At 58.4% G+C, this 25321-nt stretch overlaps 11 protein-coding genes across 11 annotated transcripts; all 11 read right to left on the bottom strand.

Moving 5' to 3' along the window:
* Positions 1 to 1737: 1737 nt before the first annotated feature.
* On the bottom strand, positions 1738 to 4380 carry LMXM_29_2730 (conserved hypothetical protein; the record flags this gene model as incomplete). The annotated part of the gene is made up of 1 exon (XM_003877367.1): positions 1738 to 4380. The coding sequence occupies one exon, from the start codon at positions 4378 to 4380 to the stop codon at positions 1738 to 1740; it is 2643 nt and encodes an 880-aa protein (XP_003877416.1).
* A 1520-nt stretch (positions 4381 to 5900) lies between these two features.
* LMXM_29_2740 (conserved TPR domain protein) lies at positions 5901 to 7109 on the bottom strand (the record flags this gene model as incomplete). Its single annotated transcript, XM_003877368.1, has 1 exon — positions 5901 to 7109. The coding sequence occupies one exon, from the start codon at positions 7107 to 7109 to the stop codon at positions 5901 to 5903; it is 1209 nt and encodes a 402-aa protein (XP_003877417.1).
* A 783-nt stretch (positions 7110 to 7892) lies between these two features.
* LMXM_29_2750 (conserved hypothetical protein) lies at positions 7893 to 8597 on the bottom strand (the record flags this gene model as incomplete). The annotated part of the gene is made up of 1 exon (XM_003877369.1): positions 7893 to 8597. The coding sequence occupies one exon, from the start codon at positions 8595 to 8597 to the stop codon at positions 7893 to 7895; it is 705 nt and encodes a 234-aa protein (XP_003877418.1).
* A 967-nt stretch (positions 8598 to 9564) lies between these two features.
* LMXM_29_2760 (conserved hypothetical protein) lies at positions 9565 to 9714 on the bottom strand (the record flags this gene model as incomplete). The annotated part of the gene is made up of 1 exon (XM_003877370.1): positions 9565 to 9714. One exon carries the CDS (start codon positions 9712 to 9714, stop codon positions 9565 to 9567), a length of 150 nt encoding a protein of 49 aa, XP_003877419.1.
* Positions 9715 to 11310: 1596 nt separating this feature from the next.
* LMXM_29_2765 (conserved hypothetical protein) lies at positions 11311 to 11640 on the bottom strand (the record flags this gene model as incomplete). The annotated part of the gene is made up of 1 exon (XM_003877371.1): positions 11311 to 11640. One exon carries the CDS (start codon positions 11638 to 11640, stop codon positions 11311 to 11313), a length of 330 nt encoding a protein of 109 aa, XP_003877420.1.
* Positions 11641 to 12542: 902 nt separating this feature from the next.
* Positions 12543 to 13349, bottom strand: LMXM_29_2770 (putative superoxide dismutase; the record flags this gene model as incomplete). The annotated part of the gene is made up of 1 exon (XM_003877372.1): positions 12543 to 13349. One exon carries the CDS (start codon positions 13347 to 13349, stop codon positions 12543 to 12545), a length of 807 nt encoding a protein of 268 aa, XP_003877421.1.
* Positions 13350 to 15186: 1837 nt separating this feature from the next.
* Positions 15187 to 16203, bottom strand: LMXM_29_2780 (hypothetical protein, unknown function; the record flags this gene model as incomplete). The annotated part of the gene is made up of 1 exon (XM_003877373.1): positions 15187 to 16203. One exon carries the CDS (start codon positions 16201 to 16203, stop codon positions 15187 to 15189), a length of 1017 nt encoding a protein of 338 aa, XP_003877422.1.
* Positions 16204 to 17127: 924 nt separating this feature from the next.
* Positions 17128 to 17700, bottom strand: LMXM_29_2790 (conserved hypothetical protein; the record flags this gene model as incomplete). The annotated part of the gene is made up of 1 exon (XM_003877374.1): positions 17128 to 17700. The coding sequence occupies one exon, from the start codon at positions 17698 to 17700 to the stop codon at positions 17128 to 17130; it is 573 nt and encodes a 190-aa protein (XP_003877423.1).
* Positions 17701 to 19257: 1557 nt separating this feature from the next.
* LMXM_29_2800 (conserved hypothetical protein) lies at positions 19258 to 20082 on the bottom strand (the record flags this gene model as incomplete). The annotated part of the gene is made up of 1 exon (XM_003877375.1): positions 19258 to 20082. One exon carries the CDS (start codon positions 20080 to 20082, stop codon positions 19258 to 19260), a length of 825 nt encoding a protein of 274 aa, XP_003877424.1.
* A 960-nt stretch (positions 20083 to 21042) lies between these two features.
* On the bottom strand, positions 21043 to 21660 carry LMXM_29_2810 (conserved hypothetical protein; the record flags this gene model as incomplete). The annotated part of the gene is made up of 1 exon (XM_003877376.1): positions 21043 to 21660. One exon carries the CDS (start codon positions 21658 to 21660, stop codon positions 21043 to 21045), a length of 618 nt encoding a protein of 205 aa, XP_003877425.1.
* A 949-nt stretch (positions 21661 to 22609) lies between these two features.
* LMXM_29_2820 (putative chaperonin HSP60/CNP60) lies at positions 22610 to 24226 on the bottom strand (the record flags this gene model as incomplete). The annotated part of the gene is made up of 1 exon (XM_003877377.1): positions 22610 to 24226. One exon carries the CDS (start codon positions 24224 to 24226, stop codon positions 22610 to 22612), a length of 1617 nt encoding a protein of 538 aa, XP_003877426.1.
* Positions 24227 to 25321: the final 1095 nt, after the last annotated feature.

Here is a 25321-nt window from a genome sequence, read left to right on the forward strand (position 1 = left end):
AAGGGAAAGGGGAAAAAAGTAGGAGGAGCGAGGAGTGAAGCGAGACAAGTGCCAGCACGAGAAGGATGGACGGTGCATGTGGTTGAGCATTCAAAACAGGATGAACATCGCAGAGGCCCATTAGCTACGAGCTCGAGCATTGCAGTGGTGGCGGTGATGGTGCACAGACATTACCCGGGTTGTGGTTCGACACCTCCTCCCCGCCGTATCAAAGGCGGCAGTTTTGTGGCAGCGCCATGTATATCGCGTCACCTTGGCGCATCTTCGCGATTGATTGCCGCCGCCGACGGGCATTCAACGCGCCAAACACACAGTGGTTTGTTCGCTTGGCTTTCCACGTTGCTCTCTCTCGTTTTTCCTTTCGTCCCCGTGAGAAACCATCGATACGAATGTTTGCAGGTGCGTGTTGAGCGAGCCCTTCCCGCACTCTGTCTCCGACCCTCTCACGCAACGACTGACGTCCTCGGTGAGTGGTTGCGTGAGTGCGAGGCTTGCGAAGGGAAAGAGAGGAGGAATAAGCACATCCAAACCAAGCAAAAACGCACAAGGGAAGCAGCGGCAGGGTAAGGTTTTCCGGTTCTCAGCGTGTCCGTTCTCTGCCATACAGCATGCGTCCAGCTCCACCCTGCTCTACCCCCACCTGGCCTACCACAGGCCCCATCGCCTGGTGCACTGCAACAGTAGGCACATGCGTTGCAGCAATGCACCGGCTCAGTCATCGGAGTACGTCCTCTGCCACACACTCTACCCACCCAACCGCTCCTCTCCATTGGGCCAGCCGCCACCGCCGGTGCATCCCCCTCGCCGTGACACTCAGGCACCCCACACCGGTAAGCCGTGTGAGCTCCCAGGGAGGGATGCGTTCGAGTCACGCGGACACACCGCCCATTACGTGGGGGGCACAGACGTGTTCACTGTCGCAGGCCACTCCGACGTCACGCCGTCCAGGACATGACCGCCAACACATCAGCAGCGATACATCGCACTGGCCTCGCTACGTCATAGGCACCTGGCCCTGCAACCGCCAGAGCTGGTTCGGTATTGACAGCGATAGGGGGAGTGGGGCTCCTCGGCCGCCTCACACACACACACAGTGTGGGGGGTGCATCGGGCCCTGACGATGCCACGCACTGAAAGGTGTGTCCCCCTGTGATGAGGAAGGCAGAACACGAGAAGAAAAACAAAGACTTCGAGCACCGTCAACGTACACGCAAAACGACAGGAGGACAAAGAACGTACCAACACCTGGATGGTAGAGAGGGAAAGGTGGAGGAAAACGTATGTGACGGAGGATGATGGAGTCTCCGTAGCTGCGGATCGCACATACACACGTGCAGACCCTCTTCCCTCTCTTCTGTACCTGCGTCTGTGTGTGTGTGTGTAAAGTCCCTCGCTCGCTTGCCTTCTTTCCTTTTTCCCTCTCTCCTCTCCCATGCAGAGAAGTACGCGGCAAAAGCCATCAGCACACCAGACATGCACCATCGCACAGGTCTCGATCCTGTGACATGAAAGCAAACAAAGTACGACCCCACGGAAACCTCAACCCAGCGGGGGACGCGGCTCAGCGTGCCTCAACCCTTCGAAGCACAGATGAAACACGAGAAATGGAGGAGGAAAATAAACAAAAGCATGCAGGAGAGCTCTTCTTGTTCTCCTCCTCCCGCTTCGCCTTCGGCACACATTCGTGCGTGAGCATCTCCCCCTCCCCACATTCGAAGGAAAAGAGAAGCACGCGCGTCACCGGCTCGCCCCAGCCATGCCATTCTCGTAAATCATCACGAAGAAGTTGCTCATGGAAGCAATTGCAGCCTTTCCCTCCGGCACCAGCTCCACACGCGCCAGCAGTGCCGCGGCCGCCGCTCGCGCCTCGGCCGAGGGGCTTGTAAGCTGCATGCTCACTGCGTTTAGCCCTCCAACCGCCAGCGGCATGCGTCGGAGAAAGAGCTTCACGTCGTACGCGGTGTTAAGCAGGCCCAGCAGAGCTTGCAGCGTCCGTTGCACCGGAGTTTCACCCCATGCGCAGTGGCGCAGAGCCACGCAGTGTAGTAGCAAGGTTGGGTTCTCACCACGGTGCAAAATGTGAGTGCGGATGTTGTCCGTCATGGATGTCAGCATCATCTCCGACCGCAGTGCTGAAAGGGAGCGGTGAGCGAAGGTTGAATAGAGCGCATTCGGCACCGACACACTGCCCCCGCTGACGTAACCGACGAGAACCACGGTGTAGACAAAGTCCTCCACCATTAGTCGAAGACGGTGGTTCCGCTCCACGGCGCCGATGCGCAGCGCGCGGAGGTGATAGATGGTTTTCATCAGCTGTTTGTACAGCTGCTGCAGCGGGGCAGGAAAGCTGCGCAGTGCCTCAGCGTCGTTTCCACCGCCAACACCAACGGCGTTCGCCAAGCCAGCTGTCGCCGCGGACCAGTTGCCGCCGGCAGATGACGACAGGCCCGTCGTCTTGCGCTGCAGTCGCTCTGCCGCCGTGATGACGGATTTGTTGTCGAGGTCGCACAGCAGATCCCAGCCCCACGGGTTGACGTTGTCGAAGATGGGGTTGAGGGTTCCAACGATGTAGCCTGGCACCTGCATGAAGTGATTCACGCTGCTCACGGAGACGTATGGGAACACCTTTTGCGCCATGAAGTTGCGGTCCAGCATGTTGCCGATGATGCCGAGCGAGAGGGCAGCCTCACACACGTCGGCCGCCTCGCCTTTGCGACAGAGGATGAGGATCTTCTTCTCTGTGAGGATGCCGAGAAGAAGATGTAGCGACGACGGGCCGAGGGCCTCGATGAGACTCTCGAGGCTGTATCGTGTGAACACAATGTCGCTCGACTCGGGTGAGAGTGGGAGTTTGGCCTTGATGGTGTTGCCGAAGGGGGCGTCGTTGTAGTAGACGTAGGCCTGCTGCCCACTGCTCAGGGTGCAGTACTTGCTGACCTCTGCCGTGAGCTGGTCCACCTTGGCGCACCCTGCTGCCACCATCCCTGCTGCATTGTTCACCGAGTCGTAGCAACGCTTTAGGATGCGCTGCAGCTCCCGCAGCGCGCTCTCGTCGGTGCCGTTGACGTCACAGCAGTACTGAGCGGCAGCGACGAGGATAGGAAAGAACGGCTCGAGCCACACCAGCGATGGCCCAAGCACGGCGACGCTCTTGGTGATGCCGCCGCGGCGGGCGGTGCTGTCACGCTTTGAAACAACAGCGCACAGGCCAAACAGTACCGGTCGCGATGCTTCAGTCGAAGCACCCTTCCGTCCCTTTTGCGTGGCCGCCGCAGCGACGGCAGGAGTGGACAACGCATCCATATGATGTCCCCCGCCGACCGAGTCTGCGTCACTGTCGTCGTCGCTGACCGTCGGATCGGTTCTTGGCAGTATCAAGTGGCCAGACTGCTCCATAGAGCTCGTGGTGCTCTGCGTGTCAGCGCCGCCGTCGCCACCGGCTAAGCGCGGCTCCGGGGAAACAGAGCTGCCTTCGCCGCTTAGGCCGGAATGACAGCCCCCATACATGTCCGGCTTGGAAGGAAGTCGGATATCGCGGTCCGTTGCCTTGAAGGTATCGTTGGCGGTGCTGCCCGGCTGCGCTTTCCTCGTAGAATTCATGGTGCACAACGAGCCGGCTTTCGTCAGTGGCGTGACGATGGACTCGGAAGCCGCCGCAGCAGGGGCGGCGCCGCTATTATTGGCCCGTGCCGCACCCGAAGCGGCTGCTGCGGCGGCCGTTTTTTCGCGCTGGAGAAGAGTCGTCAGCGTCTGTAGCAAGCGGTCAAAGTGCGACACCTTCATTAGGTAGCCCTCCTGGCGTGCCGCTGCAGCGGTTGTGTAGTCGACAAGGACAAACGCGTAGTCCCCGATGCTGTTGCCCCCGCCACCGCCACTGGGGCCACCGCCGCCCACTGCTACAGAGGCAGCGCCAAGGCCACCACCGCGTCCACCCGCGCCGCTTGATGCCGCCGCACCAACATCCATTATATTTGTGTCGCCGCCAGACGCAAAGGATGCCGAGCGACTCCTGTCCAGCGTCGCCTCGTTCTTCAGCATCGCCTCTAGCTGCTTTGAGAAGCGCACGACGTCGGCCGGTATGTTCGGCAGAGACGATATGTTTTCCATGGGGACAGCGCATGGAGCCTCGATCTCCGTATCCTTGTACCGCAGCGACAGCTCCTCCGTCGTGGCGTTGATAAGGAGAATTTCAGGCACATACCGCGCGGTTTCCTCGCCAGGGTGGCGCTCCCAGACCGCCTGGGTGTCGCTGCTGCCGGTACTCGCCGAAACATGCGCAAAGCGGTAGACGGGAAAGCGCAGGTACAAAGGGGGTTGCGGTCGATTCACAACGAAGACCGTGCGCGTCACATTGACCTTCTCCGCCCCGTCGGGAAGCATGACGTTAGCGAAGTACTCTGTGTGCTCGGTAATCCCGGACGGCGCGCCAGACTCGATGGAGAATGGCAAGCCCGTCGACGGAGACGTCGGTGGCGGGGGATAGCAGGCGCGCAGGCACGCGCCCGAGTCAATGTCGAACTCTGCAACGATCAGAGTGACCGCCAAAGGGGTGGCCGCGACGGCCGTAGCGGATGACTTCTGCATGGCAAGTCGAGTGTGCTAAGTTGATGATATGAGAGTCGCAGGGCCGATAGGTAAGCGCGGGCGCACACAGACAGAGACGCACACGCTTTGAGCACGGCCACGCTTTCGGCCACACGCGCCACACACTACCGCACGCCGACCGTTTCATTGGATGAGTAATATATATATATATATATATGTCGTGTGTGTGTTTCGTAGTCCATACCAAGGAACAACAAAGAAAGCGTTGAAGAGTCGTGACTGGAGAAGTACCGAGGGCTCAACAATACAGAGAGAGATGCGCAAGCACGTTGATGCGCATACTTAGCGGCCGCTGGTAGCGGCAAGGAAGCACACTTGCTGTGCAGTGGAAAAGAGCCTCGCAGACAGGGTGAGAGAGGAGTGTGACGTGCGCAACGTAACTCAAACAATCTGCCGCACTCCTTCCCTCCCTCCTCCCGCCAAGCCCGTCGCTCCAACTGAAAGTTCGAAGCACGGGCGGCGAGGTGGCGGCAGCCAACACAACACTCACCACGGACGCTCAGCGGTCGAGCTCCTGGCTACACCTCACAGAGAGACTGACGAGATGACCCGTCGCCAAGAGACCTCCATGTATTCCGTCATAGGTTGACGGGTTTGCCACTAACGAAGCGCTTGTCTTCCTCGGCTGTTATGTTTCTACGGCCGCCCTTCGTGATAGGAACACTTAAAAGCACAGAAAACACTTCTTACAGCAACCAACAGCGTAGAGCGTGGTGACGACGAATAATGATGAGGATGCCAATCATTGGGGGTAGGGACACAACCCGTCCGCGTCCGTCTGTCACTTAGTGTGTGTGTGTGTGCTGGTTGACGCGGCTGTGCTCTGCTTGCACCCCATTCCTTTAATTAGAGGTCCTACACAGCACAGAATGCGGACGCGAGCATCGACAACTAAACGATAGCAACAAGCCCAAGAGCTCCAAATAACAATGAAGTTCGACAACAAAAGAAAACAACATCGTGCGAGAACAGAGACGATGTTGAATATAGAGCGAGGCGGGCGACGGGACGGCCGAGCGCTTTTCCGCTTGTATGTGTGGGTGTGGGTGTATGCACGTGCAGACACGTCAAGGGAGAGGGATATAAGAGGACGTAAAAGAATGAACACACGCCGAGCAAGCACACGTGTAAAAGAAAAAATGTATTCAGCAAGACCACGAGCAAGGGAAAAGATGAGTAGGGGGTCACACGTCGAGGAGAACCGCCAGCATACAGGGTTGCTTGTGCGCCATCCCTGGAAGCTCGTCTCTTTCCAGATATATGCTTCTCTGTTGCTGTTGCTCCCCCTTTCGTCATCAAGCACTCCTATTCGGGTTCGTAAACATGAGGTTCTGGAACTTCATCATCAGATTCATGACATCGGGGTCGCCGAGATACTTCTGGAAGGCGCCGTAGCCGTTGGCCTGCACATCCGCCATGATGCCCGCCAGCTTCGGGTTCTTGCGCACCTCCTCCTCCTGCAGCTGCTCGATGGCGGCACGGTTCACCTTGCCGAACGGCGTCACAACATTGCCCTCCTCGTCCACGTTGCGCATCCCCATATCGGCACCGAGGCGGTTCAGCTCCGCTGGGTCCATGCCGCCCTGGCTGAACTTGCTCGCCATGTTAGCAACCAGGTTGCTAAACTCAGGGTTCTGCATCATGCGCTGCGCCGTCTCCATGAACTGCGGGTTGCTCATCATGTTCGCGAACTGGCCCATGTCCGGCATGCCACCCATCTCGGGGAAGCCGCCCATGCCGCCGCCCGCGCTGAGGCCAGTCGCCTTCGCCTTCTCTTCCGCGCGCTTAAGGTCCTCCTTGTGGGTGACATTGTCGGGGTCGAGCTCGCACGCCTTGGTGAAGGCGTCGACAGCGCGGCTGTAATTCTCCTGGTAGAAGAGCGCCGTTCCCAGGCGGGAGTACGACTTCGAGTACTCGGGGTTGATGATGATGGCGCGCTCGCAGTCGATGATAGCGTTGTTGTAGTCCTTGAGGTGCGTGTGAGCCGCGGCGCGGTTTGCGAAGAAGACGGCGTTGTCCGGCTGTAGCTCAATCGCCTTAGTGTAGTACGCGATCGCCTCCTTGTACTTGGCCTGGCTCATTAACTCGTTGCCCTTGTTCTTGATCTGCTCCGCCGTGAGGCCCTCATAGGGGTTGTTGCGCTGGTTGAACTTCTCGCGCGCCTTCTCCAGCCGCTGCGCGTATTCGTCAGAGCCTTTCTCGACGCCCTTGAAATAGCCCTTCTTCTCCAGCAGCTCCACAAAGGACACAAATTTTTCGTCCTGTTCGGCGCCGCTGCGACGCTCGTGCTCGCGCAGCGCTGTCTTGAAGGCCTCCAGCACGTCCACCTCCGTGTCGTGCAGACCGCCGCTGCCGGCCGGGTCGACGCCGAACTCCTCACCAAGCATCTGCCCCACCGCCTCGGCGCGCTCGGAGTTCTCGACCTGCGACCGGCGCATCATCCGGATGAAGGAGAAGACGAGCTTCCTGTGATCATCTGTGATGGGTTGATCTCTCTCCTCCATTGTGTGAAGCGCGAGAGCGGCGAGGGAAGAGGCGCTGCGGCAAGTAAGGAAAGAGAAGAAGAGCTGTGGCGCGTAACGGAGAGAAGATGCGTATGTGTGCCAGTAGCGAAGAATGAAAGCCAAGTACGTACGTGCCTACGCGGCCTTTCGAGGACTGTTCTGCGGGTGCGTGCTCGTGCACGTATGCAGGGTCGAAGATTTCGACAGCGGCGTTTTACATTGTTGCATGGAGAAGAAGAGAGAAGGCGATGGAGGGAGGAGGACATAAGCTGTAAAGGAGAGACATAGGTGACTGCAGCTGCTCGAAGCGTGCAAGGGGTGATCAGCAGTACGAGGCGTGCCCCCCCGCTCGATACTGCAGCCTGCTCCAAGAGCAACAGCACGCGCACACACGCCCCCCCCCACTCGGTTCATCGAGGAAGCCGCAAATCTCTCCCCAAAGGCGTCATCAGAAGGACGATGACGCCGCATCCGTTGAGGCGCTCTTGCCTCAACCCCAGCATCGACTACGGCGTCACCAACACGTTGTGCGTGGACGGCGCCGTGTCACGTGTGCTAGTCTGGGGTGCGGCGGGGGTGGAGATGAAGAGAGCACTGCTAACCCCGCAAAGTGCTAAACAAAATGAATGAGTTCGCGCATACGTCTGTGACCAAAAGGCCGGACACGGCTCAGGTGCGGGCGAATAACAATAAGCCAACAACATCAACAACACAGACGAATACGAGGAGGCAGTGCAACACACATCACGCAGCTTCTCGCAAGAGCAGCGCTGATGTTCAAGCTCACTTACTATGCAAACCGGTGCCGGTTACAGACTTGCGTTGCTCCATGACTCGCTTGGCCATGAGCCGCTTGAACTCCTCGGCGTCCATGCCGTACTTGACCAACACCGCATCGAGCTCCTCCTCACTGGTAGCCTTCATGAGCTCCGCTTGTGCCACCTCAGCGAGCGCCTTGGCTTGCTGATCGAGTACAAAATTTTTCTGAGTCTCCTTCTGGCGAACCAGCAGGTGACGACGGATGCGCTCGCCATAGGTGGAGCGAAGCTCTGGGCCGGAGCGCTTCAAGATGAAGTTGTCGAACCCGCCGTCCTTCTCGATCTCAAACATGGCTGCCTCCACCATGGGCACCTGCACCCAGTGGTCAAGCGTGTCGCTATAGTGAATACCGGTCTTGACAAATGGATACTTAAGCTGGCGGTAGACGTGCTGGACCTGACGCGACGTCCGCACCCGCTCCCGAACCCGCTCGTTCATCCAAATAACGTCCATCTCATGCGGCGCCTTGGGCAGAAAGGAGCGCGGCGACACGTCGCTCATGCGGTAGAGGGCGTGTCGGTTGACTCGGTTGCACCATGCCGCCCATGGGGGAAGACCCATGGAGATGTACCGGTTGATGAGACCACGCGGCGGTCCATGCGGCGCTCGCGACGTCTCTGGATTGAGCGCGAAGGTGGAGAAGAACAGCAGCGACGACTGACGAAGCATTGTTGTGCGCGACCTCTGCAAAGTATATGCTTACTTTCTATTAACATGTGAGGAGTCAAATGACTCTCGCGAGGGAGGCGACACGCGCACGCGCGCACCGTCGAGGTGTCTTCGTGTTCTGAGTCTCGCACGGGAGACGAGAAGAAAACACAGGCAAATGAGCTCGCACCACCAAGTGCCGTTCACGTACACCGACAGACGCAGGGAGACCCAACGCGACTGCTCCCAGGCATGCGCGGATGTAGAACGACGGAGCGAAGACCGGAAAGGGAGGGAAAGAGGTGGGAGGTAAAGAAGGTGAAGCGGCGTCCAAAGAGCCGTAGAAGAGATGCAGTGAGCCGCAGGTGCAGGGACACACGTGCGCCATGTACAAAGGCAGACGCGCACACAAAAGTCGTGCGCTGGAGCACTGTTGAAGAGGCAGTCAGAGATGGGGCGCAGAGAGGTTTGTCAAGTGGGCAGGGCTCGTTCCCTTTTTAAGCGGCGGCGTACACCGGTGGGACACGATTCCCCATCCTACAGCCAACACCCCTTTCCTATCCCTCCATCCTCAATTGTTTTTTTTTTCGCTCTCTCCCTCCCTCGGTCGGACTCCTCGACAGGATGACGTGCTCGAACAGCAGGCCACAGACGGAGGTGCGCTCTGACTCCCTAGTTTTCTTACCATCTACTACGACACGAAAATGAGCGCACCTGGCCCACGGATTCACACCGCTACTGTGCCTTGCGGCGTGCGAAACAAGGGCAAGCTCATTAAGGCGGATCAACGCAACACAACAGCGCACGCCGTCCGTGACAGGCGCCGTGCGACTTCTTGCTCACCCGTCGCGCAGCGCGCAAACACGCTGACTGAAACGAAATAATCAAAGAAGGAAAGAAAAAAAGAAGGTGGTGGTGGGGCGGTCAACGACACACACAAGAAGACACGACGCACCTGCGCGTCGGTGCGCGGTGCGGGGTGGAGTCGTTACTTCTTCATCTTCGCAATCGCCTCCTTCTCAGCCTTCTTTTGCTCACGCTGCAACTGCTTGAAGGCCATGTCGTCCTCGTCCATCTCACCGCGCTCCTTCTTGGGCTGCTTCAGCGGCTTCTGCTTACCACCCTGGCGGGACGACATGTTTGCTTGGCGAGTTGGAAAGGGGTGAGGGGAAAAGAGCGGTGTGGAGTGGGAGGGAGGGGGGGTGCGGAAGGTAGTGGGCTAAGCACGAGAGAGGGGTATGAAGTGGCGACGTATGTGAGAAATGAGGAAGCAGGGTGAGAAAGTGAAGATGGGAGGGTTGGACCAAGTCTCGGCCGTCACCAACAACCGGCCATATGCGAATACTATCAGACGCCGACACCGACCCCAGTGGTGGCGAGGATCGGGGTGAGTACAACCATGAAGAAAGAGGATTGGGGTGCAGGAGAGGAGGGAACCAGAAGAGACGGGGAACACGGCACGAACAACTGACAAGCTGGTCACACGCTTCACCACACACCACATCAGGGTATAATCAGATGCCCAGCCCATCCGCGGTGAAAAAGATGCCGACCATCCGCTCTCAAGAGAAAAGCCTCGGACACGAACCGCCTTGTGCGCACCTGCACACAGCCGTATTTATGGATTCATTCACGAGCAAGCGCACACCAATACGAGCGGGTGGTTCCTCATCACCTTTAATAGTGGAATGGGAAGGGGAGGAGGATGGGGGCAGAGCGGTGGGCGACCGCCTTCGCTAATCAAATCTTGTTTTTTCTTCTGTCGCGCTTCGCGCAGGGGCTCACACAGACATGAATCGGTGAAGTCACGAAACAGATGATGAAAGGCGGAACAACAACAACAGCAAACACAAAAACAACGTTGGAATACGAGTCACATTGAGAGGCCGTACCCCAATCCCGGTAGCTCTCGCGAGAGGGCACGTACAGGCCGGGGGACGTGCAACGGAGGCCAGCACCGCCGTCACCACCGCACTCACGCCTGCTCGCATGCAAGAAAGGCTCATTAAGCTGCTGTGCGTGAAAAAGTACGGGCAACACGACGAAATGCCTCAATCACAGGGCGTGGCGTTGGGACAGCAAATCAAGGGATAGGGGAGCACCCTGTCCGTCGAGATGCGCAGTACTACCTGGACGTGAAGTATCGATAAGCGCGGGGGAGGATGGAGGACGACAAAAAAAAGAGGGGAGAAGCCTGGGGAGCGCAACGAGACGAAGAAAAAATGAGCAGCACACACCCCTCTGCACATCACGTTGTCACCTCCAGTCCCCCGGCGCTGCAGGAATCCAAAGTGCGGACAGGTGCCCGTGCGGGACTGGGTAACGAGGCTCCCTGCAGCGGGAGGGCAATCAACATCCTTGTCGTCAGGGCAAAGCCAACAAACAGCCAAGCACCAGCACAGAGAAAGGGAGAGAGAGGGAGGCACGTAAACGTTGACTCGTAAGCTGAAAAGAAAGGGAGCAAAGCATGGCGTAGAGAAGGCAAGGAAAGAGCACGACACATCCGAGAGCGCACGGCAAAAGTGCTTGCTCAGAAGAGAAGCGTGTGACACGATACGAAATATAGATGTATATAATAATAAAGAAGCCGTGCATGTAGTGCTCCCCCGTAACCTCGCACGTATGCGTCGATGTCCCGCAGCAGAGCGAAAAGAAGACAAGAAAAGGGGCCAAAGGAAAAAGCAGACCCATATGTGTCTTGTGGTCGGCGCGTGTCCTGTGAACCATGAGCCTCTCACGCCTGCTCTGCTTTCAGATGAACCGTGCCACTTTCCTCCACAAGGGTGACAAGGTAGTCATTCGTTGGACTGTTCACCCCTGGAAAGGGCGCCGTAAGCGCGGTTTGTGCGTCCTTGGCATGCACCGCGGTGATGACAATCGCAAATGTCGCCCCGTTCCACGAAAAGGTACGCGGCTCCGCGACACCCTTCTCACCAGGGGCGACGACAACGCTGTGATGTGCCACTGTGTTGTCGATCATGTTTGAGTACGTCACCATCAGCGTCATCTCCTTTAAGGTTTTGTTGTGGATGATGAGGGAGTAGACGTGGGTAGGGGGCAGCATCGTTCCTTTGTCTGTTGAAAGCGAGGTGCTATGACCGTTGTGGTTCGTGGGATGAGCCCCAGGTTTGTTTAGTGGAAAAAAGGCAGAGAGAGGGAGGGGTGTGGCTGCCGCGGTGGGGGCGAGGCTGAGCGGATGCACGCACGTAACGTGGGCAACGTGGCGCGAGAGAAACAAAAAAAACGAATGTGGTCAACCGATCATTGGTTACGTGAAGCCGACGCAGCAGCAGAGAATATGCCAATGAATGTGAGAGGTTGGACGAGAACGCACGGAGACGCGGTCGCAGCAGTGAGAAGCGGTGGAGACTGAAGTGCGGGTGAAACCTGAAGCCTTGTGACGCGCAAGGATCACACAATAGCTCGAGATTAACAACAGACCCGGCAAATGGTCGAACGGCATTGCTGTTCATAGTCGCACTGCACGCGTGTGAGAGTCTGTGAGAAGAGCTGCGTCATTTCTTGGTGTGCCCCCTTTTTCGCCTTGAATGCACAAGACAAGCATCGAACACATGTGCGAGGCGGGTGTCGAGGAAGCAGTCCATAATACACACGGACAGGTCATCGCTGTGCAGGATTGTCCCGCTCATGTCTCCTGCTGTTGCCGTTGTTGGTGTCCTTTTTTTATATTGTTCTGCAACGCGTTGATTCATCCAGATGCGCAGAGACACAGGGCTCGAGCGACAGACGTATGCGAGCTGCTCGACAACGTGCCGGCACCGTTGACCACGCCAACAGCGGCGCACCGTCAATGGAAGCGAACTGTGCATCAAAGGATGCCGTTCAGTGAGACATACCACCACCACCACAGCACACAAGACATCAAGATCAACACACAAGAATGCGCACACGAGAGCACGCCAATGTGAACAGAAGCGGAAAAGCGGCAGACAGTCGAGCGGCTCGCTAGGCCCGACTGCACTGAAGGAAGTAGTGCTCCACCAGTCTCCAGTTGCACGTCTTGAAGAAGTTTCGAACAAAGCGCTCCACCTCGTCCCCCTCCTCGTCCTCCGCCGCAAGTGGGTAGTCGTAGCAGCGTGCCGACTCGTGCGTGTTCAGCGCTAGGAGTGGAATCAAGTCGCTGCCGATGGGGCAGGTGCCGTGGTCGAAAGGGATCACGTCAAACGTCTTACCGGTCCAGACGAGATATACCCATCCACCGGCGGACTGCTGAGAAAGCGCGGCAACTGTGAACAGTCGTTGCACCTCCTCGACAGCGCCTGCGGTCCCATTTTGACTGTACTGCAGCTGCAGCTCCTCCTTGAGCCGCGCCGGCACCGCCGTGCCCCACGGACGCAGAGAACGATACCAGAAGCAGTAGTTGAAGTGCTCCGACGCTGCAGCGTGGATGACGGCGCGCGATGCATCAAAGGAGGAGTTGCGGATGACAACGTTCAGGTTGTGCCCCTCCAGTTCAGATCCCAAGGTGTGTGCGTTCAGACGATCCACCGCTGCCTTGTGAAATACGTGATACTGAACATCGAATTGCTTTCTCGACATGAGCGGCGCGACCCCCTGGCCAACATCGTAGTCAATGCGGGGGAGGTAGAAGAAACCCTTCGCGTCTCGCTCTGCATCCGCCGCCGCGGCCGCCATCTCCGTCATGCGAAAGGCGCGTGTAACACCGGACGGTGTCTCGACAGCAAGGTTCATCTGAGTCGGTACCCCTTTGGGCATGTACTCACAAAAGCACCGCAGCAGAGAGACGCGCATGGCGCTGCTACAGCGGGGATGTCTGCTCGTGCACGTGCGCGTCAGCGGCAGTGACGATTACAAAACGGAAGAAGAACGAGAAGAGTAACAGTCAGTGATACGCGAGGCAACACATGCGCATATGTGAACAAGACCCACGCACACAGGCAGAGAGTGTGGGACAGGCGGAAAGACGGATGCAGCTTACCCTCGGCATTGAGACGAGAGAGAGGCTTCGTGCACCCAAAGCAGCTTGATGACAAGCCCCACACGCACACACACACACTTGTAGCGGCGATACTTGAGGAAGTGCGTGTAGGAAGGAGACACGAGGTCGTTCACAATCTACAACGCAAGAAGGAGTGCCGCACATGTCGTCTGTCATCTTACTCGTTTTTTTTTCGTGCATGTTGCTGCTGTCGCCTTGTGGTCCATTGATCTGTGCTGCTCTTTCCTCCTCAGTCTCAGCGAAGTGAGAGGGTAGCAGCAGTGCCGCTCTGATGAACACGTAGGAGGCAGGGCACGGAAGAAGGAGAACTGGTGGAGAAGGGGTCGCATGCGCGACCCTTTCTCTTCCTCACAGCCGGCATCCTTTCGCCGCCAGCCCGCAACCCACCCACCCAGCTCACGCTGCACGCGCCGTACCAAGGGCATAACTGTATAAGCAATGGAGCGCGCGCGCGAGGGAGAGAGACGGAATATGAAAAGAATAGCTAAATAGATGAGCAGCGAGGAAGACGTGACGGGCACGCGAGAGCGTGCGATGGGGAGATGTGGAGAGCAGAACTTGCGGCCCCGTGGCTGAAAGAAACACCGGCACAGGGAGCGCACGGCAGGCGGATAAGAAGAGCAGGGAGGGGAGGGGAGTGGGGGTATACACACGCCACCCAAAAGAGGAAAACGAAAGTGCGTTATCCCCGTTCGTTTTTACATGAAGAGTGAAAACACAAGCGCATCCAATGCTCCTTCCCACTTCTCCTCCCCACCACTTCGCGGCGCTGGCCCTTCCTGCTCGACTGCCCCCTTTTTTCGGGGGTTTCGCTTCGTAGCTGACATGCGTGTTTGCGCGTCGTCTGCGAAACAAAACAGAAGAAAAGGGAGGGAGCAAAAGGAGGGCAGTGGAGTGGACGGGGAGGGAGAGGGAGAGAGGGGGGCGGAGCCAGCCATCGAGGTGTAGAGGCGCAGTGGCTGAGGAAGTGGGGGAAAAGCAGGGCAAAACGCGAAACGGGTAGCTGTCCACCAGGATAGGGGGAGGTGTACACAAGCGCGAAACAAAAGAGCGTGTAGACATGCGTGAGGAGGAACACCTCGTGATCCTGACCCAGCAGAGCTGTGAAGTCGTGCACCTTCCTCTCCCTCCCTCGCCTCTGCGGTGCATTCACTGCGCATCTGCGAGCGGGGAGCCCCATGAAAAGCGCGCGGCTGCTGCAGCAGTGGTGGTGAGATGTGTAGACAACACATGAGCCCACATCTGCAGCTGTTGAGGTTTCGACCGCGGCATCTCGTGCGCAGAGACAACCTTCCGAGGCAGCGAGTAATGCGTCCTCGCGGAGCCGGTGCAGCAGACGGACGAGCTGCCGAATTCAGCGGCGCGCCTGGAGTTATCCCCGCGACACGGGGCGGCGAAACTGAGCGGCTCCCCCCTTCCGTTTCTCGCTCCGTCACTGCCGCCGCTTCCGCCTGTCTCGCGCTCAAGCAGGTCGGAGGAATGGGCTGCGTGTAAAGCATTTAGACCCACGCGGATTGCGAAGCTGCATCCCCCGCCAGGCTGCCGGGAAGCGGGGCAGTCAATGAACGACGCATACTCGAAAAGTGCTCAGCAGCAGCGGCGCAAGAGCCAGCTGCCTTCGGCCCAGCCTCAGGGAACCCTTTGCGGAACGACATGCGACTCATTCGGTGCTGCGGCGACTGCAGTGGGATGGTGATACAGGCAACGCGCGCCAAATGTGCAGCGGCCTGTCTGCACGAACTGCTTACACACCTTTGCGGTCTTGCCGCGGTGCACAAAGCGGTCCAGCTCCGCCAGGGTGGACGTGGGTGCGACTGGCAAACGCGGGGGACGCGCTGCTTGTTTGCCTGCAGGGTGCACCGGAGAAGGGCTGTGGGAGCGGTCCCCGACTCGCCAGCGTTGGACAGCAGCCACGCCAAAGCGATCTGTCTCATTCCAAACTTCGCTGGGAAAGCGGAGTGACCGACGGTCTGGGTGGAACTGAATCGAGCGCTGCTCATCCTCCACGTACAAATCCAACTCTCCCAGTGCTGCAGCCACCACGCACTCCATCGATGCGGCGGTGCTGTAGGGCGGGTCCGACAAGACACTGGGGACGGAGCAGGTGCCTGAGCGCTTGCTGTCCCGTCTTCCCCAGCTGTTCAGTGTGGGGTGTAGCGATGGCTGCCCCGACGACTCGCCCATTTTGCTGTCATGCGGCCCCTCCGTAGACGTCGATCCCGGCGGCAGGGGTCGGTGCGAGCGTGCTTGCACCGAGGTGAGGCTCTCCCACCCACGATGCTTTGTCGAGCCCGCTCCCTCACTCACCTCTTCATCCACTGCGCTTGTGAGCTCCGGCATGGTAACCCCTGGGGAGTTCCACCACGCATCGATGGAGCCGTCGGTTCGCATCAACTGCTCCAGAGACGAATGCAGGTCATCTTTGGATACGGTGGTCTTCTCGCATGTGGTTGCCCAACCCAGTGCAGCCGCTATACGGTGAACAGAGGCGCCAGTGAAGGCACTGAGTAGCTGGGCAGCCTCATTCCACGAGAAGGGTCTGGAGTGCGGGTAGGCGCTCTCCAGGTACTCTGAGAAAGTGGCGCAGAGCTCAGAGGAAAGGCGCGCTGTGCCCGGTAACTCATTCATCACCGTTTGCCCGCTCATCCTTGCGCACCGGAATCTGCCTTTCAGCACACTGAGAAAGCAAAGACGGGTATGGGAGAGAGGAGACGAGCACAATGGCGTCTTGCAAGCCGCGAAGTCAGCGAGGAAAGGCGGGAAAGCGAACGGTGACAGAGGTATGTGTCTGTGTGTGTGTGTGTGCGTATCTGTGTGTGTGTGGACGTGGATGCGGAAGAAGAGCAACAAGACGCGCAAGCCTCGCTCCGAGGTCTTCTGCAGAGCGGGGGAGAGAATCAGCTGAAGGAACGCAAGCGCTCAAAAACAATGGGGTGCTCACCTTCTTCTTTTATCGGCAGTGACCTTGCCGGAATCTGTGTCGGTGTGCTTACACAGTTCCGAGGGAGGCGGGGGTGCGAGCAAAGACAGCCAAGTTGGAGGAGAGGCAGCCAGTGGGCAAAAAGAGAGAAGGGAAGAGAAGAGCCAACAGGCGTAGTCACCGAAACAAAAGAGGGGAATGGCCCAAGCAGAGGGCGCGGGAGGAGCTCCCGTTGGCCGGTGCGTGAGGTACGCGCGATCCTCTCAAAGGGAGGCGCGAGTACGGACGGTGAATCACAAGAAAGCCATCAGCACACATGCTCGTGGCAGGCATCTCACTCGCGCTGCTGCGCACATACACACCCACACACTGCGCGCGAGAGCGCAGTTCAGCATCGACGTCATGTTGTCTCCGTAGTAAAGCATGAGACCGTGGCCCCGTGCTCCTTCCATCGCGTTCTTTATCTCTCTCTTGAACTGAGTCAGAGCGCGCGTCTGTTTCCCCAGATGTGGGATCGACAAGTCTGGGTGGCACGCAACAGCAGAGTCAGGGTCTCCCGCGACGCACGCTTTGCACTTGCGTCGGGCAAACAGAGCAAAAAGAAGGCAGGCAAGACCGCGGTCTCGCTCTTTTCCCGTCACTTGCCGTTCTCACGCCTCCGGTAGCTGCAAATAGGTATACCCACCGCGGCACGTGACGTACATGTACAAGACGAACAGGGAGTAGTAACCGGGAACACACAGCAGAAACGCCGCTAGCATCACCCCCACACCACGCGCTTTTTCTACGCAATACTGGGCCGTACACCCGATGCCCACCACCATCAGCATTGTGCCCACACCAGACATGAAAAAGCCGTACAGGAACTGCTTCCATGCGATCCAGTAGATGCGCTCCACACGCAGGCGTGCCTTGGTCGGGTTCGCCGCGCAGAGCCACTCGAAAACGACGCGGAGGGCATAGTCCTTAGGGTTTCCGTCAACGGTCCGGTAGAAGGCGTCCTCCTCCTCCTCCGACTCGAGGCTGCGTTTGCGTTTGGCTTTGCTAGCTCTCTGCAGTTGCTCGCGGAACTCGCTCACCGTGCGCGGCAGCTGCTCACTGCTGTACCCGCTATGTTCGGTGTTCATCGCCCGCCACTCCTCGCTCAAGTCCACATTCGGGTTCAGGAGTACCGGCGTTGCTGGAGCAGTGGGCCCGCTGGGTGCGTGATGTCGCTGGCGCATGGCATCTAGAGAAAGGGAGAGAGCTATTTCGGTATCGAGAGGTGATGTGTCGCGTTTGGGGGGGACGCGAAAAAGAAAAGCAAGAGCAAGAGAGATGGGAGGCACAGAGAGTACAGCCTAGGCCAAACAGAAAGGGGGTAACAGGAGGAGGTGCACCAGTTATAGCGTAGTGCCGGTGTCACACCTGAGGCGTCTTGCTACGGTACATGTCTACTTGCAGTCAAAGAACACTTAAAAGAAAGACGGTGTGAGAAAGCGAAAGGTCAGCAGAGTCGATATGACATGAGCCGCTGGCAACGCCAGCGCAAGGCCACTCTGAAGCAAAGATGCGCTACTCCACCAGCGGTGGCTAAGGGGCATCCTCTTCCACCCAAGCACTAGCTCCGCTCATCAGCGCCTACGCCTGCCTCATCGAAGAGTACAGCCACGTCACGAAAAAAAAGAACACCTCAACGCCTTCCACATGGTAATAACGCCTTTGCAGACCTTCGCTACCTTGTTTTGCTCGCGTCTCCACAAGGGGCTTTGTGTCGCCATGCTCGTTCACATCGTCATCGCTTCCTCTTTGGGCAGTTGCAGCAGTTCACAAGGAGAGGCTCCGACGGCAAACACCTTTCGTGTTCTCAGCGTGTCCGTTCTCTGCCATACAGCATGCGTCCAGCTCCACCCTGCTCTACCCCCACCCGGCCTACCACAGGCCCCATCGCCTGGTGCACTGCAACAGTAGGCACATGCGTTGCAGCAATGCACCGGCTCAGTCATCGGAGTACGTCCTCTGCCACACACTCTACCCACCCAACCGCTCCTCTCCATTGGGCCAGCCGCCACCGCCGGTGCATCCCCCTCGCCGTGACACTCAGGCACCCCACACCGGTAAGCCGTGTGAGCTCCCAGGGAGGGATGCGTTCGAGTCACGCGGACACACCGCCCATTACGTGGGGGGCACAGACGTGTTCACTGTCGCAGGCCACTCCGACGTCACGCCGTCCAGGACATGACCGCCAACACATCAGCAGCGATACATCGCACTGGCCTCGCTACGTCATAGGCACCTGGCCCTGCAACCGCCAGAGCTGGTTCGGTATTGACAGCGATAGGGGGAGTGGGGCTCCTCGGCCGCCTCACACACACACACAGTGTGGGGGGTGCATCGGGCCCTGACGATGCCACGCACTGAAAGGTGTGTCCCCTTACCCTCCATCATGAGGGTGCGAGAAAACACACAAGTGAAAAAGAGTCGGCACAGCACATGCAACAGCGGACGCAGTGGGCCGTAGGGGAGAGGGAAAAGGGAAGAACTGGACCGAAGCAAGTGTACCGTGCAGGCGCTAAAGCTCCTTCCCCACCATCACCCAGCGTGTTATCCACTGGTCAACGACACACCGGGGGAGAGGGGAGCAATCAGGCTTGAGCCCACAAAAAAAAAACTTTCGACATCATCCACTTCGTCGTGTTCCTTCTGGCGCACTGGTTTCGCTCTCTCTGCCCCACCCTTACACGCACACAAGGACACAGGTGAACGCACGCCGCCACTGTCCCTTCATCCCTCACGAGCGCCTAGAATAGCTGAGGGAAGTCACGGCGCAGCGCGTCCATGACGTCGTCGGTCGACGAACGAGGATCCTTCGCACGGCCTGCCGCGCGCACCATCGTCTGTGCAAAGCGCAGATCCTTCGCAGATGACAAGCACGCCGACACCGCCGCCACCACCTCCGGCTGCGATGTGCGGTAGCCTTGAAACATGGTGGGGTAGGTCTGCGTAATGAACTGGTCAAACGTGAGAGTCGGGTTCGCGCGCGCGGCGTTCTCGAACTCGGTTTTGATGCGATTCTGCTCATGTCTGGAGTACAAGGCACGCAACAGAAGAAAATAGGCTGCGGAGCCGATCGGGAGTTCCCACCACGGCAGCCCTTGCATCGTGTGCAAGGGCGAGTTCGTACTGGCAAGCGGCACCATCAGCATCACGAACAAGAGAGCCGTGAGGTAAAACATAAAGTTGAACATTTTGCGAAACATGTCAGGATTCACAGGCAGCTGGCCCGCAAAGGGAACAGTGCCGCCTCCCACGCCCCATTCAGAGCCCTGTCCAAAGCCACCACCCATGTTCCCAGTACCCGCACCGGCACCGCCTTGCTGCCGCGGCAGGCCCTGCTGAATCTTCTGCGCAAACTGCCCACGCAGGTGCCGCTCCCTCTCTAGCTCCTCCTTATCCTCTTCCGCGGCGGAGCGCTGCTGGGTGCCGTTTCCGCTGCTACCATTGCTGAAAGATACGCGAGTAGTGTGGAATGGTCGTGTCGCCACCACGCACGCCGAGCCGCTACAGAGAACTTCGGGGAACGATGGACACGCCAGCGGCGCCAACAGGATGTGCTTGCGAAGCATGCCGCCGCAGTTGAATTCAGCTACCAGAATCCAAAGAGTCTATGCTCGCCCACCCGACGGTGAAGCAATCGAAAAAACAGAAACGCGAGCCACGGAAGGAAAATGAGAAGCGGTAAAAAAGGCAAACACACTGCGCCGCAGCATGGGGAGGGGGAGGGGAGTGAGCAAGTCTGCGAGTGATTGGGTGCGTCGGCCGGCGTGACTGTGAATCGATTCGAGTTGCGTGTATGTGTATCTGCAGGGGGGTATTCGCTCCAGCGCTGAAGTATAAAGCTGCACAGCTACAAAGATACATGTTGTGAAGGGAAAAAAAGATCATCAAGGTTCGAGTATCCATCGGGCCCACGTGCCGAGAGCATGGGGGAGCACAGCATAAGTACCGCGGGTAGCGAGGGCAGAGATGAAAGCACGAGCAAGACCAAAAGGAGAACTATCTGGAGTTGAGTGTAATAGCCTGCGTAGCCAGCACCGTGCGTCGCCGGGTCGGAAGCCGAAAACGCCCGTAGAGGGAAAAAACATGCATGCGCTTAGCAGCGCATTGCAACGAAACACAGGAGAGAAAAGGCGGCGGCTGCGGCGAGGAAAGGAGGCACGTGCTTTCTGCAACTCCGAATGCATGCGCCACGGTCAGTGTGCGCGATGTTCACCGAGTGTGCACCTGCAACTCTACCCCACCTCTTCGTGCGTAACTCAATCCGTTTGCCCATCTGCAGCGGGTGCACCCAGCCGCGCCATCCGAAGTCAGCTGCACGCCAAAGCAGCACCTTCACAAACATGCACCTGCGTTTCCCTTCTTCTCAAGGCGTGTAAAGAGCGTCGCCTCCGACACCTCACCGCACACATACACACACAGACAGAGAGAGGGGGAGAGGAAAGGGGGGAAGGTGGCATGCCCTTCAGGTCTACCCACCACCATCAAACACAAGAGCAACCACACGTGTGCGTGGCCCACGTTTCTCCTCAGTAAAGTGCACCATAACTGCTCATCTTACGAATGTGCATACGCACCTTGACGCGTTTGTTGTCGTAAACTTCGCGGTTGATCCCCAGCTCTTCGGCTCCTGGCAAGTACAGCCAGCACCAGTTGTGGCCTAAGTCTTGAATGCCTGTTCGCCGATCCTTCTCCCTGAACTCAATAAGTCTCGGATCGACACGCACCTTGTACTGCTCCCACAGCTTCTGTGCGACATCCTTCTTGCGCAGGGGGCAGTTCAGTAGCCACCCTTGGCCCCAGCTCTGGCGGCCAAAGAGCAGGTAGCCCGTGTTTACGCGCCAGTACACGTCGAGCCACTGCCGCTTGCGGGCTGCAAAGTCGAGAAACTCTGCGTTTCGCTCAACGAAGCGGTCGTACTGCTCCGAGTCGGGGTTGTAGCACCACACACCTTGACGGAACTCCGCGTTCGGCGTCACTGCGTTCCCTTCAGACATGTACTTCTGTGCCACCTCGCGCTTGATCAGACGCTCCTCGCCGGCAAAGCCGCCCTGCGGACCGAGAATTGTGCGGGTGAAGATGACCGGGATGTACTCCAGCTGCAGCTCCGGGGCCATTTCCCGAAGCAGGCGCGACCACCGCAGCATCGTCGTCGGAAGGGCGGACTCTCTCCCCGACTGTACTTCTTTCGCCGCCTCTATAAAGGCGTCAGTGGACGTCACACAGCGACAAAGGCGCTGCGGCGTTTTCTCTCTGCGTTGTGTGTTTGCGATGTTGAGAGGCGAAAGGACCGAAGATGAGGCAGCAGTACAGAAATCAGCGAACGGCGCACATAAAGGAGAGTCGTAGCGAGGGAGAGAAGGAATGGGATGAGGACCCAGTGATAGGCCAAGGAAGCCCATGGCTCGCAAGAGATCCGCGTGCGCGGCTGAAGTCTGCAGACGCTTTCCTCTCCCCCCTTATACCCGCTCACACTGGACTGGCGAAGCGCCGTCGTTCCTCCGTTTGCAAGAGCAGCGACGCTTGAAAGAAAAGCGAGTCGCCGGCGTGTCATAGTGGCTCCGTGGCGACGCTCCAGGGCCGAGGTGGAGTGAGAGGAGAGCATTGGAGGTTCAAGTGGGGGTAAGGGGGTACGCTTCTCGACTACTCCCTGCACAAGCCATTCGTCCGCGTAGCCCCACCAACGCCACCAGCTCAACGCACACACCACGACACTGAGCATAACCCCCCCCCTCCCCTCCCGAAGAAACAAAACGCAAAAGGCGGGAACCGGAGCCCCTTACCCTGGCACCACTTCGAAGAACCGGTGGAGCGTCACTGCACGATTTGCTTTCGCCAGCCCACGACAAGAGAAACTTAAAAAAAAATAGAACGAGAGGTTTGTGAGAAAGGGAAAGGCAGGGCGATGGAGAAGGAGCACAGCGCGCCTTACCGTGGATTCACCCACCATTTTTGATTCGCGCGTCACCACTCAGCGTCAATGAGAACCCTTGCACGCACAGATGGCGCACCATCCTAAAAAAAAAGAAACCCCTACCACAGCCAACGAGCTGATCCGGCAGCGCTGGCAGCCGCCTCGGCAGCGAAGTGCGTGCATCACTTGCGACGCTTGTCGGGTGTCGGGCGGTAGTCACACACGCTCGCCTCGGTCGTAATCATCAATCCAGCAACCGAGGCGGCATCGACGACGCACGACCGCACCACCTGGACAGGGTCGACAATGCCGGCTTCAAACATGTCCACGTACGTGCTATGTTGCGCGTCGTATCCCATGGACGTCTCTTGATACTCAGCCACGTTCTCGACTATCACAGCGCCCTCCTCACCGGCGTTTTCACTGATCTTCTTCAGGGGAAGGCGAATGGCGTTGCGCACAATCTGAATGCCAGTGCGGCGGTCCTGCTCCATCTCCTCGTCGTTAAGCAAGAGTTCGTCGAGCTTCTTCGAGGCGTGCAGGAGAGCCGCGCCGCCACCAGCCACGATGCCTTCGCCGAGCGCGTTGCGGGCCGCATTCAGCGCGTCCAGCACTCGATCCTTCGACTCGCTCACTTCGATTGCGGAGCGACCACCCACACGGATGACGGCGTGGGTGCAATTTAGTTTCGAGATGCGCTCCCGCATGGCCTCGCGGCTTTCCTCGGTCATGAGACGCTCCAGCCGGCTCTGCAGCAGCCGGACTCGCGCTGACGTGTCGCCCGTGCCGCACACGACAGTGTTGTCCATGGTCTGCTCCATGTGTTTTGCGGACCCGAGCAGGCATTTCACGTCCTCCACGTACCCGACGGAGCTGACCTTCTCCACGTTGCACTGGCAGGAGGAGGCAACGTCGTGCAGCTCTTCCTCCTTCAACTCTGGGGCACACACCACACCACACTGAACGACGCCACATTCGTGATTCAGGATGATCGTCTGCAGCACCGGGTTGGCAAAAGAGGGACCAATCAGCACCAACGGTCGCTGCTGCGCCCGTGCCGCCCCCAACAGCCGTACCACATCCTGCACCGCCTCCAGCGGCTGCGCAGTGACAAAGAGTAGCGGGTTGTCCAGCCTGCTGCGCAGGTTGGCTCTGTCGGTCATGAGGGCGCTGGAAAGAAAGCCGTGCTCGGTGCTCCAGCCATCGTATCTCGACCACTCCGTTGTGGCCGCCTTTCCATCCAGTACAGACACAAAGCCCTTCACGCCGACCGCCTGCACCGCCTGCGCAATGAGAGTGCCGAGGGGTCGCTCGCCGTTCGCGCTGATGGTGGCCACGTTCTCAAGCATGGCGAAGTCCTTGACCGGGCGGGTCTGCGCTGCCAGGTCATCAAGGATAATTTCAACAGCCGCGTCGATGCCGCGCTTGAGGTCCATCGGGTTCGCCCCGGTTGCGACACTCTTGTAGCCCTCGGCGAAGATGCTCCAGGCGAGAATGGTCGCCGTCGTCGTGCCATCGCCCGCCACATCGTTGGTTTTGTTGGCCACCTGTCGGATCAACTTCGCCCCGACGTCCTCGAACTGGTCGTGAAACTCGATCGAGCGGGCTACTGTGACGCCGTCTTTGGTGATCTTTGGCTCCCCGTCCGGTTGCCGAATTATCACGTTCCGGCCCTTGGGGCCGAGCGTTACTCCGACGGCAGTGGCGATGCGCTCGATACCAGATAGTATCAGCTGCCGCGCCTCTCCGCCAAACTCGATAGACTTGCCGCTTGCCAAACGGCGCGATAAGGCGAACATCTGTCGCGACAAAGTGTCGCGCAACTGCTATCTGTGGCTAAATTAGGAGGCACAGAGACACTACGGACTACAGAAGCTCACTGTAAAGAGGTGAGCAGTCCGACAAGGGGAATGCGCTCGGCCCACGCTCTGAGCATCCTCACATGTGCGTGTGGTGCGCGTGACAGACGACGATAAAAAAAAACACAAACGCCAACAGACGCCCGCACGCACGAAGACGTGAGTGAGAGAGCCGAAACAACGGAGAGAGGAGTGCAAAGAGAGAAAAAAGCGCAGTGGAGTGCATGCAAACTCATGGCGATACCGAAAGGGTGCGCCGAGAATGGCCCTTGTGGAAGATGTGGTACAGACGTTATAGTGGCTTCTGTCGCTGCCGTCTCTCAGCTACTCCCGTTGCCGCTAGAGAAACAAGTCGAGCGGCACCCTCAGCACCTCTCAACGAGAGGCCATGGTGTCACATGGCACGCAAGCACCAACATCGCCTCACGTTATCGTTGCATCTCTTGGAAAGTGAGAAGAGAGCTACAGAGAGTCAGCGGACTGCCCTCTCACAACATTTTCTTTTGACGTTGGTAATGCGGCAGCACGGCACACTCGTAAGCGAACGCGCGCACACACAGCCACACACGTGTGTGCACAAACACCGCTCACACGCTTTTCTATGCAAAGGGAAGCCATCTAAGACCGAATACAAGCAGGTGAGTGCGCACGCCTACCGGGGCCGATTGATCTTCTCCCTTCTCTGCCTGCCCTCCTCTTCACGACCACCCTGCATGTTCACCGAGGAGAAAGAGGGGAGGGCGGAGGACGAGAGACCCGATCCATTGGTCGTCATGTACAGCATCTATGCGCGTCTTGACGCATTCGCGGAAGTAGAGAGGTAAGCGCGCCTCCCAAGGCTCACGATTCCCAGCGGCCCATCTCGGGGTCACCACTGCCTACCTCGCCATCATTTTCAACGGAGACGAGTGAGTTTTTTTTTTTCGGAAAGCTGCGGGGCAGACAACTCACAGCAAAGTGAGGGGGAGGAGGGGGAGGAGGTGCAGCGCACCGCGCACACTGATGCGGCGATGGTGGTGTGGAGAAGCCTGTCTT

Source organism: Leishmania mexicana, chromosome 29 (assembly GCF_000234665.1).
Source record: "Leishmania mexicana MHOM/GT/2001/U1103 complete genome, chromosome 29".
Lineage (NCBI taxonomy): Eukaryota > Euglenozoa > Kinetoplastea > Trypanosomatida > Trypanosomatidae > Leishmania > Leishmania mexicana.